The following is a 13,320-nucleotide window of genomic DNA, read 5'->3' as shown; positions in this document are numbered from 1 at the left end:
CTACACATAGATTGTTTGTAGATTGGTCTGGTTTATGTGTTATAACCCCAGCATTGACTGACAATAGTTTTGTCTTGCGTTCGTTAACTCGAACTGTCTATCTGTCGATAGCCTTCGGCTGTAGTAAGGAGACGTTTGAAAACACCTTATGAGTTTATTGCAATTCCGACAATATATACAGAAATACAATGTACACACAATTTGATCAAATCTAGTCTGATTAAAACAAAACACGTTGCTGAATATATAGCTTTCTACCAAGCAATTAAAATAGAATAAAGAAACAGATTTTTACATTAACGATTAAAGAATCACGCGTCATTCCGGTTTCTGGTTAGCTTTCGGTTCACTATAATCAAACATTATTAAAAGTGTTTTCTTGAAGTTCATTACTAGCAATTAACATGTTATTGCCAAGTCACCGTGTTCCTGGTCACGTACTTACTCCAATTATGAGATGTAAAAAATTGTTCTCAAGTGGATAATTTGGTTTTAACAAGATATTTCGAATTTACGTTATTGGAATATTACTGGAAATAAATTTTATTTTTACATGGGATGGCACCGAAATGCTATTAAATCTTGAAATTGGATTTTGAGAAATTGATAATTGCTATAACGGGAATAATTAATTTTGGTTTTCATGAGTTTCTCACGAATTGGGCCAATTTGGTGTAGTTTTGTAGTTACATAACAACTAATTGGCTACATAACTCCCCCGCAGGAGTTCGGAGAATTCTAATGATGCAATTTGGGCTGAGAAGGCGGAAATGACGTGCTGTTTTCATGAAATTCAACTAAAAATAAAAAATAAATTTTAAGCTGTATAAAGGTAGATTAAATATAGTTATTCCTGAGATAGTTATACATGAGGTATATTATTGTTATAGGTATTGATGTAAATGCACGAAGTATTTAATTCTTCGTAAAACACATGTTAGAAAGAAATCATGTTAAAGTATAATATATATGTACAATATGAGCATTGCTATTCGACTAGTCTGCCAGACTAGGGTATAAGTTCGAATTTGATCTATTATTGGGATTTGATCTAGATTGATAGATTTGACCCCCCTGATCTTGTCTATTGTTTTGCACAAGAGGTTGAGGTGGTTCAACAGGGTTCACTTGTTCCCTGCGAGCAGCCAAGTATTGCCGAAGCCGTTGTATTCTAGGAAGTCCTTCATCTCTCAGTTTTGGGCAAAGTTTCTTGATAAAACAAACGGTCCAAATAGTGGCCCAAATGAGAGATAAATGGAATAAGAGCATATAAATACCTGATAAAATTGAAGTCTTAATGAAGGAGAGGGCATGAACAAAAGTGTCTTGCACTTCATGTGAGATAGCATCAGTATCAGTGTCTGATGTGCTATCTGCATTAGTTAGGGTTTGCTCACTTAATATTCGTTCTCGAATAAGGTTAATGTGGCTGATTGATAATAACATATTATTAATATCATCATAACCCTGGTGTCCCCTTGGTAATTCGTTATATGCTTCATTGTAATCGATAGGATTAAAATTGTCGACAAAAGGCTTGAATGTGGGTCTCAGAAATTTTACATGCATATCCGCATGATTTAAAGTATAATTGACGTAGTTATAGAACCGACCGTCAATTTGAAACGTAAATATACGACCAGGCGTATAATTTTCAAAAAAATGAATACCCACATAAGCGTTAGAATCAGGGAATATTTGTGCAATGATCGTTTCATTGCTATTATTAATAAAGTGCACTAAAGGTCGGGTAGCATATTTACCATGTGAAAAGAGGTTCCTAAGAACGGTAACGTTAATACGTTGGCATTCAATTTCGGTCAATATATCACCCACGGTGATAGCTGCTCTGTTCCCACCTAGTAACTGACTTAGGATCTTACCGGGGTATTGTTTAGACAGGAGTTTAATATTAGTGGTTAGAATGCTTTCAATTTGGCATTCCAAATAATTAATATCTGCTGTCAATTTGTTTATTACCTCGGAAACCCTATCAGTGCTTTCTTGAAAAAACCCAATTAGAGGAGAAGATTCTGAAAAATTCTTTACAGTATAATCGTAATTAAAGGCGGGATATTTAAGAGTAAAAAGGGATGAACCATCAAGTGCAATGCATTGTTGCGTTTCGAATAACAAACCATTATTGGTACAAAGAGTATCAGACTTAAAACATCTTTTAACTGACTTGCCACATGAACCCCAGTTATGGATTGATTGCCCAAGTTTTGGAAAATCTAAGCGGTAAATCTGATTAGAAGAATTATAATGTAAAATAGTTTCAGTAACAGTTGTTTGGTATTGAGGGCAATCAATTAAAGGGTGGTGTTTCCAAATTAAAGTTTGACTTCCTAACGTGCATGACCCAGTTAATATGTTGCAGGTGGAAATTGAAGGGAAAGCACCTAACATTACCCCATGAAAAGGATCATACGAAATTTGAATACGAGACAAATGAGCATTGATCACTTGTCCGTGTCTAGAGGATGGCCAACTATAAGTAACTTTTGCCTTGTTTTGAGTGGACCAAGTATCTGGGGAAGTGGGTTCTAAATCTCCAATATTATCAGCTTTTAACGTGTGTACCCAATCTTCACAATATAAAGGGGTGGGTGGTTCTATCATGGTAGAAGTCAGTTTACTCGAATGTGCACCAAAGAAAAAATAATGACTAGACCATTTAGTAGCAGATTTCTGACATACATATAAAGTAATATTTGTATAGCTAGAAGATAATTCATGTACCGTAACAGAGCATTGCTTAATGGTTTGGGGTGTCTCCTTAGTACAATTATTGGGCTTCTGAATAAAGTATTCAGCTTTGGGTCTATTGGGGTGGCATAGGTTTACTGTAACTGTTGGAGTTGGTAAAGCAGATTTAAATGGCAGACTAGACGAATAAACAAAAAGATACATACAGATTGCGAGGCACTTAATAGTAAACATAATCGTCTCTCTGTGGCGGTCTAGTTGTCCTTCCGTGTCGAGTCCTTGATTGTATTGATCCTAAACCTTGTTGATTGCTATTAGTTTCCTCGTTCTGCGTAATAAGTAAAGAGTCGTCAATATCGGTTGATATTCGTACGTTATATCTGTGTATTAGTACGTCAGATTCAGTAGTTGGGGTATTTGAATTAGAAATGTCTTGAGTATCGGGAGTGAAAATTTCTTCATGAGCCGGCTTAACTCTATCAATAGAAACAGTGGTAGGTTTGCCTTTAAAATCAATCTTAAAAAACTTGTCGTATTTTTGTATAACACGAAAAGGTCCTTGATAAGGTGGTACCAGTGGTCTTCTAACTGCGTCAACACGTAGAAAGATGTGACTGCAAGTATTCAATTCTGGTGATAAGAATGTCTTTCTATTTAGAGGTGTTTTCGGTTGGATTGGTTTCAACTTATTGATGAAATTGCTCAAGCGTTTCATAAACGCCTGAGGGTTAGTGTTGATACCCGGTTGGTTGGTCGAGAAAAATTCTCCAGGCAATTTCAATGGTGTTCCATAAAGTAGTTCGGCGCTACTGTATCCTAAGTCCTGTTTAATGGCAGTTCGCATGCCAAGTAGAACTAAACCCAAGTTTTGATACCAATCTGCAGTATTCCGGCAGTGAGTCATCAGAGATGCTTTTAATTGTCGTATTTGTCTTTCAACAGCTGCGTTTGAGGCTGGGTGATAGCTAGTAGTTGAAATGTGTTGAGAACCGAGAAATTGCATTGCTTCTTGCCATAGAACACTTTGAAAGCAACCTCCACGGTCACTGGTGATGATTGCAGGTACGCCATATTTAGAAATCCAGAACAGAAAAAATGTTTTAACTACCGTTTCAGATGTTATGTCTTTGATAGGAATAGCTTCCACCCATCTCGAAAATTTGTCCACAACGAGAAGTATATAATTATATCGGTTAGATGGTGGTAAAGGTCCAGCAATGTCAATGTTGATATGGTAGAATCTTTCGTCTGGAGTTACGATAGTTTGCAAAGGTGAGATCGTGTGCCTTTGAATTTTACATGATTGGCATGGAATACACGCTCGGCACATTTTCCTGATGTCAATGTTCATGTTTGGCCAAATATATCTTGCTTGAATAAGATCTTGAGTTGCTCGAATTCCAGGGTGACTTAATTGATGATTCGTATCGAATATACGTTTTCGAAATTTCTTCGGAATAACTGGGCGTAGTGTTGATAGTTTTGAATCGCATAGTAGATGTAAATCGTCACTAAGTTTCACAAATCGTAATTCCATGCTTTTAGGTTCATTGTACAGGTTTTGAATGTCCGGATCCTTACGTTGTTCCAAAGCGATGTCAGACAAGGTTAGAGTTGTAGGCAAGTGTGAGAATGCGGCAATTGTCGCTCTAGACAAAGCATCGGCTACCACATTACTGCTTCCAGCAATATATCTCATGTCATTTGTGTATTGACTTATAAAATCGAGATGACGAACTTGTCGTGGAGATGATCTTTCAGCACTTTTGTGTAGGGCATACGTCAATGGTTTATGGTCAGAGAGGATGAAAAACGAACGTCCTTCCAAATCATATCGAAAATGTTTGACACTCAGATAAGCAGCCAGTAGTTCCCGATCAAAAGTAGAATATTTCCGTTGGGCTGGGTTTAACGATTTTGAGAAAAATCACGGAGCTCACGTTTACAGTATTTAATTAGATGTACGATCGACGTATAAATACGACTCCGATATATTTCGAAGGAGGACGATGTGAGGAAGACGATGTAAACCATTCTAAGCTAGTCTGGATAAATGTTATAAGATTTGTATTCTGTGTGTTGTGGAAATTTACAAATAAAAACATATAGAGATTTTTAACGCATCTTCATTCACGTGGGCGTTGAAGCTGAAGGGTGAACGGGTGACTTACAAGTCAGAGACAATCTACAAATTAGCAATATACGGTAACATCACATTTATCTACCAATTATATATGCTATAAAGCCATCGCCGAAAATTTTTCGTGTCTGCAACTGCATTACTCATGTATGTTTTTATTTACATATGCTTGTGAATCTCTGTTCTCAGTTATGAACCTTATTAAGTCTCGTAACAGGAGTATCCCTAAAGATGAAACCAGTAGTTGGTGTATTTCTTTCTTTGACAGTTACCAAATATAAATTCAATGTAAAATCTCTATCAGTGGTAATGCAGCAGCATTAGAAAAGTAATCAAATATCTTTACGGACTGATATTTTACCGAAAAGTGAATCTGTCTGTACATGTTCAAAAAGTTTTTTGCTTTGACAGTAGCAAAGCATAGTTTTTAATATTGGTCGGCACGCGGGAGAATTTTGTCGTTAAGTTTAGCCGATTTTGGCACGCGAGCCGAAAAAGGTTGCCCACCCATGTTCTAGAACATTCTAATATGAAATTTCGACACATAGCTGTATGCAGAGTGAATAATTCTCATATGATATGATGAATCACCCCTGTTTTACATGGATTTCTCTAGAATCATCGAGAAAAGCCTGTTTGAATTGTGATATACTTTAAAATGCGATCTCAAACAAACAAAGAGATCTCAAGTACAATTAATCTGATAATCTCTATTAATCAACCGTCAATAATAATAACTTAGAATTGTAAATAGGTTTATTTGATTTAAGTTATTGTAATATATTTATCAAGGAAATAAAATCTATACAGGTAAATATTTGGATCTTTTTGCTGTTATATCAAATTAACAGACATCTCAGCTGAACACGTAACCTATTAATCTTTCTGTTTTGGAGTCAGACGAATATCTAACTAATTTAATTAGTAGTTAGAACATAAGGCGTTTCATTTTCAAACGATATACCCATACAAAATTCTTCTCTTGTATCGGTATAGTGATCAACAGATAATGTGAGTGGAAACATGTAGTGTCAGCAAAATAAAGACCATCAAATTTCTATGCACCAATTATTATCAGGGTATCGCAATGTAACCAAGCAAACATTCCCCATGTTCACTTTATAATAATTAGTCAAAATGGCGTGATTTTAATCTACCATGTCATGGTCAAAAAAATGGTTTAGGTAATTCATCGTAATTTTTCCTTTCCGAAACTGATAATTTATTGCTCCTGAAGAACCCTTTCTCCCCTCAAAGAGAGAAGCTGTGATTAGAGTATATTTCTAGACTAAGTGCGAAGCAAGTTCACATAAGATGTCGAAAAACTTCGTAAGATATCCTATTGCGCGTTTTTTGTGAAACCTATTCCTAAATATGAGTTTGCCATTAGATTCACGCTATCCAAAATTCATACGTTTTTCTTCTAGCACATTACCTTCCCATTCATTTTGATGTTTATCAACGACAAATACATTTCTTGTGCTGCTTAAAAACATGAATATTGATCTGTCAATATGAATGTAGCGGAATTTCCATATTTACTGTATGTATTTGTGCGCATAATGCGCATATGATATGCCCTTTTAATTATTTGGTGTTATTTACGCTTGATCACAGCCAATTTTATTTCAATACAAAGATAACGGCATATCACAACAATCTACACCCCCCATGTTTTTGCTATGATCTTGAACCATTGACGGACCTGTGTTATTATTTTCAGCCTCGCAAGCTCTCCCTAATCAAGACCCATATGCGTAGAAAAAAGTTGAACAATGCTGAAATCAATCCAGCGGTTTAGTAAAGTATAGACTTTCGCACTGTTTCCGTCAAGTGAAGCAAATTAATCAATGCATAAAAAATAATTGTTCAAATACAAATGTAATTTTTCATATTCATTGGCATTCCAATCTGAAAGTATGACATGTCTGTACATTCATAATTTATTAAAAATAGTGAATTCTTTAATATTTAAACTTCGTTATGCATATCATCCAATAGTTGTGAATCTTAATCATAACAGTGAATATGAGTCGAGTTGACATTGACGGTGGTATTGTATCCTCCGGCACAAAACATCGTGTCTGTTATCATTGTTTGTTCTTGTTTATGGCTGTTTTCGGTTATCACAACACGCCTATGTTTCATGCAACAGTCACATAAGGCACGGTTTGATTGGTTAATGGATATGTCCGCCAACCAATGAAAAAATGGGGCAGAAAACGTTCAGTGCGCTTCATACGGCAATATGGTGAATGTATATATTATGAATTCTTTCTCATATCAAGAATGTAATTACCCTTTTTGTGACAATTGTCTCTATTCGAAACAACTTAATTTGCCCCCCAACAATATTAATTCGACAAACCACTTTTTCATTGTTCTCGGACAACTATTCCAAATAATATAATTAGGCATGTGACGCTATTATAAAATACATAAAAAGAAATAATTGCCCGAATTCTTATAAAATTTTTTATATTTCCTGCCATGTTTAAAGTGACACGAAAGGCATACCCTATTTATCATCTCACAAAAGTATAAAAGTCTTATAGAAATTTCTGAATTTTTACCGACTCATAATTTGGTCAGCTTGGTTAGACTACTACTTGAACTACTATAACAGCAATAAACAATATTAAACCGAGTTAAAATATTGTTTTCTTGCAAAAAGATCTGACGACAATCGAAGCAGCTTGCATTACTCTGCTACCACTGTAATGTGGTGCTGCATAGCCATTCATCGCCCAATAATTTAGGAGCATATTAACTGCCCATCAAACATTGCAATATTTATATTTTTCAGGGAGTAAATGAATTGGTCCTATGGATCGTGTTTACATTGTTTGGTCACCATCCTGGAGTATGAAAACGCAACTGATTATAGGCAACGTTCCCTCGAGCTTGCGTAGTTGCGCGGAATAGAAGGCCATGTGAGCTCCAAAAAAAGGTTTGCGCGAATAATTTAGCTTGTTTTGTTGTCAATATTTATGCAGTGCGCGGCAGAACAAAAGTACTGCGAGGGGATTCCCGGCCAGCTTAGAGGGAACGTTGATTATAGGTATATATTCATATTCAACATAGTCGGTATAATCATAGGTAAAACCTGACGGAAACGCGGTTATTCCATTTTAAATCGCGATGCCTCGGTTCCATGTGTCGGCAGACCTCTGGTCTGAAGTTTTTTGGGTTCCTTCAATTGTATATCGTCATCATGATGATTATCGCCATCTTGTCGACGTCATCCTCACTGTGTTTATTTTCTTGCATCCGGCGTGTTGCGTTTTTCTCTTTCACGTGTCATCGTTTTACGTATTCATTTTATTATCGTCCCTCAGGCTCAGCAAGATGTTCATGATTGCATTTCTGGTGTTAGCAGTTTAGGATTTTAATTCTTGTTATGACAGTTTAAGATTACATCGCTTTTATAACATTGTGGTTTGAATTCATTTAGTAGTCTCCGTTTATAGCGTCTTTTCATACTGTATTTCAAATCGTTCGATATAACATTATATTTGCATGTCTGCAGCTCGTATTGTATTGTATTTATAGTGTTTTATCTTGGTTGTATATCTGTCGTTTTGGGACTATGCTGTTACATGGAGTTGTTTTGTGTAAGTAGTAGTTTTATATTCTTTAATTCTGTATCAATTGTCTTTGGTTTATTTGGTGCTAATTACTTCCTTTTGTATTTTAGTCAACCGTTTTGAATATTTTTAATAAAATGAGTCTGGCAGAGCGACTTATCATTTATGGGTCCCAAAAGTGACACCATGTTCTGCTAAAACACGAGTAAAAACAAATATGATCGCAATCACTACTAATCGGAGTTTATTAAGTATTTACATTTCACATAATTTTATTACATTCCATTCATACGGATGAAAGATTGCTAATACGATACAAAATATTCTTTTCTATATTATTTGACAAACATAAACGTCTTGTTTCTTTTGTGAGCTGTAAACTGTTTTGTAAACTGTTGTGATATCCATAAGAACCATTATAAATCGAACATCCAAATATAATAAATAGTCCAAACTGATGAGGAAATAAAAGTTTCTTCTTTATTTGCCTTCAATTTTATTTTGAAATATCGCAAAAAGCCAAACAATGGGTACATTTTGACACTTTCTAATTGTTTCCTTTATATTAATTAATCGTTATAAAACATATTTTGTTGATTCGACTTAGTAAGACCAGTATAAGACAGAATATTGCGACATTTTCAAAAACTCTGAGATAAACATACTTTAACACACTTACATTATATATTATAACACTTGTTTGGTAAAATAGTCAATAAATAGCTTAAATACACACTAAATCAGTGGCTTTCAACCGGGGTTCAGCGAGCCTAAGGCTGAAAACCACTGAACTAAATGATAATACTATTCGCAATAAAGTAGAACAAAAATCACATGATTTTTATATGAAAAACAAACATATAAATAACTTTGTCTGAATAAATTCATTGTAGACTTTTTCTTGAAATTGATTCTTTTTTGTGGAATATATGAAATGTTTACACGCTTCATAAAATTCAACCGCCACACGAGACAAACTTTACTTTGTTGGCTGTAGTACATAAAACATTTCCTAAAAGTATTTAAAGCATTTGATGAAATTCTCAAAACATTTTAAAACATATTTTAAAAGTAAACGACAAATTAAACTTCATGTCCCAGGTTACATTCGATGTCCACCAAAGGGTTTGTGAACACAGGTGCATCCAACAGCTACTTTGATATAACGAGGTCGAAATCCATCCTCTGCTCTTCTCACTTCCTTTTTTACGTAGACTTTCTCACTGTAATGTTCTCGCAGGATTTTAGGCTCAGAACCAGATATGTCAACGCAGTGGGTGCATGCACAACAAACTACTGGAAAAGCCTGGGGTGAGCGTAAAGGATCAATGTCAATTCTGTAAACAAATCAAAACATAATGCTTTTATAAAATGAAAAATTGAAGGTTCAAATATTTTCTCAAAATTGTCCTACATTTCCACTACAAAATAAAGTAACATAATGCAACCCCGCGTTGTAATGTTAAAACAACAGTCAATGCAAATTTTATGTTTGTAAAACGATCAATCGAACCTGATCAACTTACCTTGTTGTCCAAGGAGTAATGCTACTTCCTGATAGATTTTCTTGATCATTCGTTCCAGAGTATCCTCTGACGTATGGACAATGTCTTGGCGAGTCAATGATTGATGGACAATCAGCCTATAATTCAAAAGCGGTTTAATTTTGCATAATCAACAACAGTGGGAATGCTACATATGACATACAGGTGCCACATAGACCACAGAGAAAAGCGTTGCGCCGCTTACAACATGACATACGGTAGGTAGTTGTGTGCACCGGGGCTGTATGTTTTTTATCTAAGCATCCTTAACTTCAATTGACGTGCTATAGTGCTTGGTTGTTTTACGCAGTCAATTAGTATTCTTGGAGAAAATTTGTTAATATAGAGCAGTGGTTCTCAACCTTTTTGTCTTTGCGGACCCTTCTGGTGCTCTCAAATGTTTTTTATTTGAAACTTAGTTTATAGCTTGAACAGCAACCTAATGTTCCATACAGATTTAACCAAGTCAATAATAACACCAAACTAGTGGACATTTTCATTTATTTTGTAAAATCGAAAACACTTAATGGGATTTCTGCTGTTGCATATCAGAAGCAAGTCTTGAAATACGTGGTCGTGTTTTCGATAACGATAGACGCATATCGTCTTCGACGTTTAGTTGGTTACGAGCCTTGCATTTGATATGGACGACAGCAGAAAATCCACTTTTACAAAGGTAAGTGGAGGCAAATGGGACAATAACACGTAATGCTTCCATCGATACTTTTGGGTCCGACGGCAAAATGGCGCTCCAAAACTGAGAAAGGGATTTGTGAGAAAGTTGCTGAGGACAGCATAGCATAAAACGCATTGCGGTTTTTCCTTGCCACCCTCTGACACTGAGGTAAACCCCATTTCAAGATAACTTTCCGAGTACTTTCTCGATTTAGCCATGCTGGTTAAATTTTGGAAAGCAACACGATCTCCTTTGTTGGCTGTAGAACAACTAGCTACTTCGCTTCAAATGAGAATGTGACCAATGACTACATACCCTTGAAATCACTGTAGCTGCGTTCTCGTATTTATCATTGTGATGTCATAACTCGTATTTGTCACAATAGGTCTACGGGAGGTTTTTGTAGGCTATTGTCACATTGTCATAGGCAGCAAATGTTCGAGCGTATTACAAATAAAAACGATATTAAAATGCAAATAATTTCATAAAATCTAAATTTAATCGCGGACCCCCTGGAAATGCTTCGCGAACCCCCGGTTGAGAACCACTGATATAGAGCTTGAAAACCACTTTAACAATCGCTACAACAAATTACATTTATGAAAATCTATTTTGTAACATACCGACTGTCTTCTTATTTCTCTGTAGCTTGGGAAATCAGCTGATTCATCTAGATGTTCGCTGGAAAATTGAGGAAATATTTATACATTACATATCAATATTTTTTCGAAGTTGGCTCATTTTAATTTGTTTTCTTACCTGGATAGAAATTGAGCTTCTGCATCATAAATTCGACGTGAAAAACATCTTTGACAATTTGCAAGGAATACAAGTATAATTACACCGCTGACTTGATGTGCCTGAAAGTAAAAAAAAATTGTATTTTAAATTTTCGTCCGTTAATTATCCACCATTAACAATAGTGGAACAGTGCATATATTCAAATAATCTAGAATAGATGAATAAATCTTAAAAATTTACTTCACCTTCATTTTTGTATAGTGCGTATCGACGTTGAGAAATTTCCTCAAATTGAGTACTACTTCTTCTTGATAGTGTGATGTTTGAATTCAGACACATTTTTTGCATTCTATTTATACCTTCGAGAAACGATTTTCGTCAAATTGAGAAAATAGAAATTTTATATTCAGTGAGTTGATATCGCTGAGTTTTCGGAATTACTTTACATAAATATAGAAAGATATCGTTTATGCAAGACTGATGACGGATTGTTTTATACAACGAATGGTTTCGTACAATGAAACAATGAATTAGTATTGTCAACACAGTAGAAAAAAGACATATACATATATAGAAATTAATTCACTCCTGGTCCGAAACAAGATTGTTACTATATTGGTCTAAAATCAGAAATCGTATGTATTTGAGAACAATGTTTTTCTTGGTTTTGGATGCTGGTTAATAAGAGCTAGCAAGACGTACGTGTTTGGAAACATGAATAAATCTGGAATTCTCTCGGCATTGTGATCTTTGGTACATCCTTTTTGCAGAATCAATACGCAAGACTGGACTTTCCATGGCTTCATATCATAGGTAATTAATGAAAGTGAAACAATACGGTTCCGGACGCTCATAAAGCCTATATTTTACTGGAGAATCTAATTTATATCTTGTTAATTGTAGTGACATACATGTAAATGATATGAAGATAGCTCTGACCTACACAAACTAATATTCAACTAGAAGCGAAATATTTAATGTTAATGCAAATGATATACGCGTACAAAATTCTTCTCTTGTATCGGTATAATGATGAACAGATGTTGTGAGTGGAAATGCGTAGTTTCACCCAAATAAAGACGATCAAATTTCTATGCACCTATTATTATCAGAGTATCGCTATGCACCCAAGCAATCATTCCCAATGTTCAATTTATCCCAAAACGTCCGAGATACTAAATTGATGAAAATATTTGGTCAAAATGATTTATGACGTGAATATAAGCTGCCATGTTATTGTCAGTAAATTGGGTTAGGTATTTATTGTAATTTTCCATTTTCGAAGCTGATAATTTCGTATTTCCAAAGAGACCTTTGTCCCCTGTAGGTACGTGTCTCTGTCAAAAAATTGGATTAGGTAATTCATTGTAATTTTTCTTTTTCGAAGCTGATAATTTAGTACTGTGCTTTAAAGAAACTGTGGTTAGAGTATATTTCAATAGGCTTGGTGTAGAAGCAAGTTCGTATAAAATATCGGAACATTTCGTAGTATATCCTATCGCGCGTTTGCTGTGAAACCTATCCCTAAATCTGAGTTTACAATTAGTTTTATCTGGAAATCATACGTTTTTTTTTCAAGCACATTACCTTCCCATTCTTTTTGATGTTTATCAACGACAAATACATTTTTTGTGCTACTGGAAAAACATGATTATTTGATCTGTCAATGTGGATGTAGCAGAATTTTTACATTTACTGTATGTATTTGTGCAATTATGCGCAGAGGCCCATTTATTTACTTGGGGTTATTCCATCCAGTGGAATTTTCATATTTCTTTGTAATGATGAATCCGTATGCGTATAACGTACAGATACTATTGTACATATAAAGATTACTATATTATGTATCATTCATGTATTTTCAACGTTTCTCATTTGATTAACGATTTGGAACGTTGGAGAGTCTAGGAATGAATATACAAG

At 35.0% G+C, this 13,320-nt stretch overlaps 1 protein-coding gene across 1 annotated transcript; it reads right to left on the bottom strand.

Annotated features, from left to right (window-relative positions):
* Positions 1–8,663: 8,663 nt before the first annotated feature.
* Positions 8,664–11,796, bottom strand: LOC120336175 (interleukin-17A-like). The gene is made up of 5 exons (XM_078109665.1): positions 11,643–11,796; positions 11,416–11,516; positions 11,280–11,337; positions 9,963–10,078; positions 8,664–9,773 (listed from the first exon to the last, which is right to left on the bottom strand). The coding sequence occupies exons 1-5, from the start codon at positions 11,646–11,648 to the stop codon at positions 9,539–9,541; spliced, it is 516 nt and encodes a 171-aa protein (XP_077965791.1). The 5' UTR covers positions 11,649–11,796; the 3' UTR covers positions 8,664–9,538.
* Positions 11,797–13,320: the final 1,524 nt, after the last annotated feature.

Source organism: Styela clava, chromosome 2 (genome assembly GCF_964204865.1).
Source record: "Styela clava chromosome 2, kaStyClav1.hap1.2, whole genome shotgun sequence".
Taxonomy (NCBI): domain Eukaryota; kingdom Metazoa; phylum Chordata; class Ascidiacea; order Stolidobranchia; family Styelidae; genus Styela; species Styela clava.
This window is presented reverse-complemented; position numbering and strand designations above follow the sequence as displayed.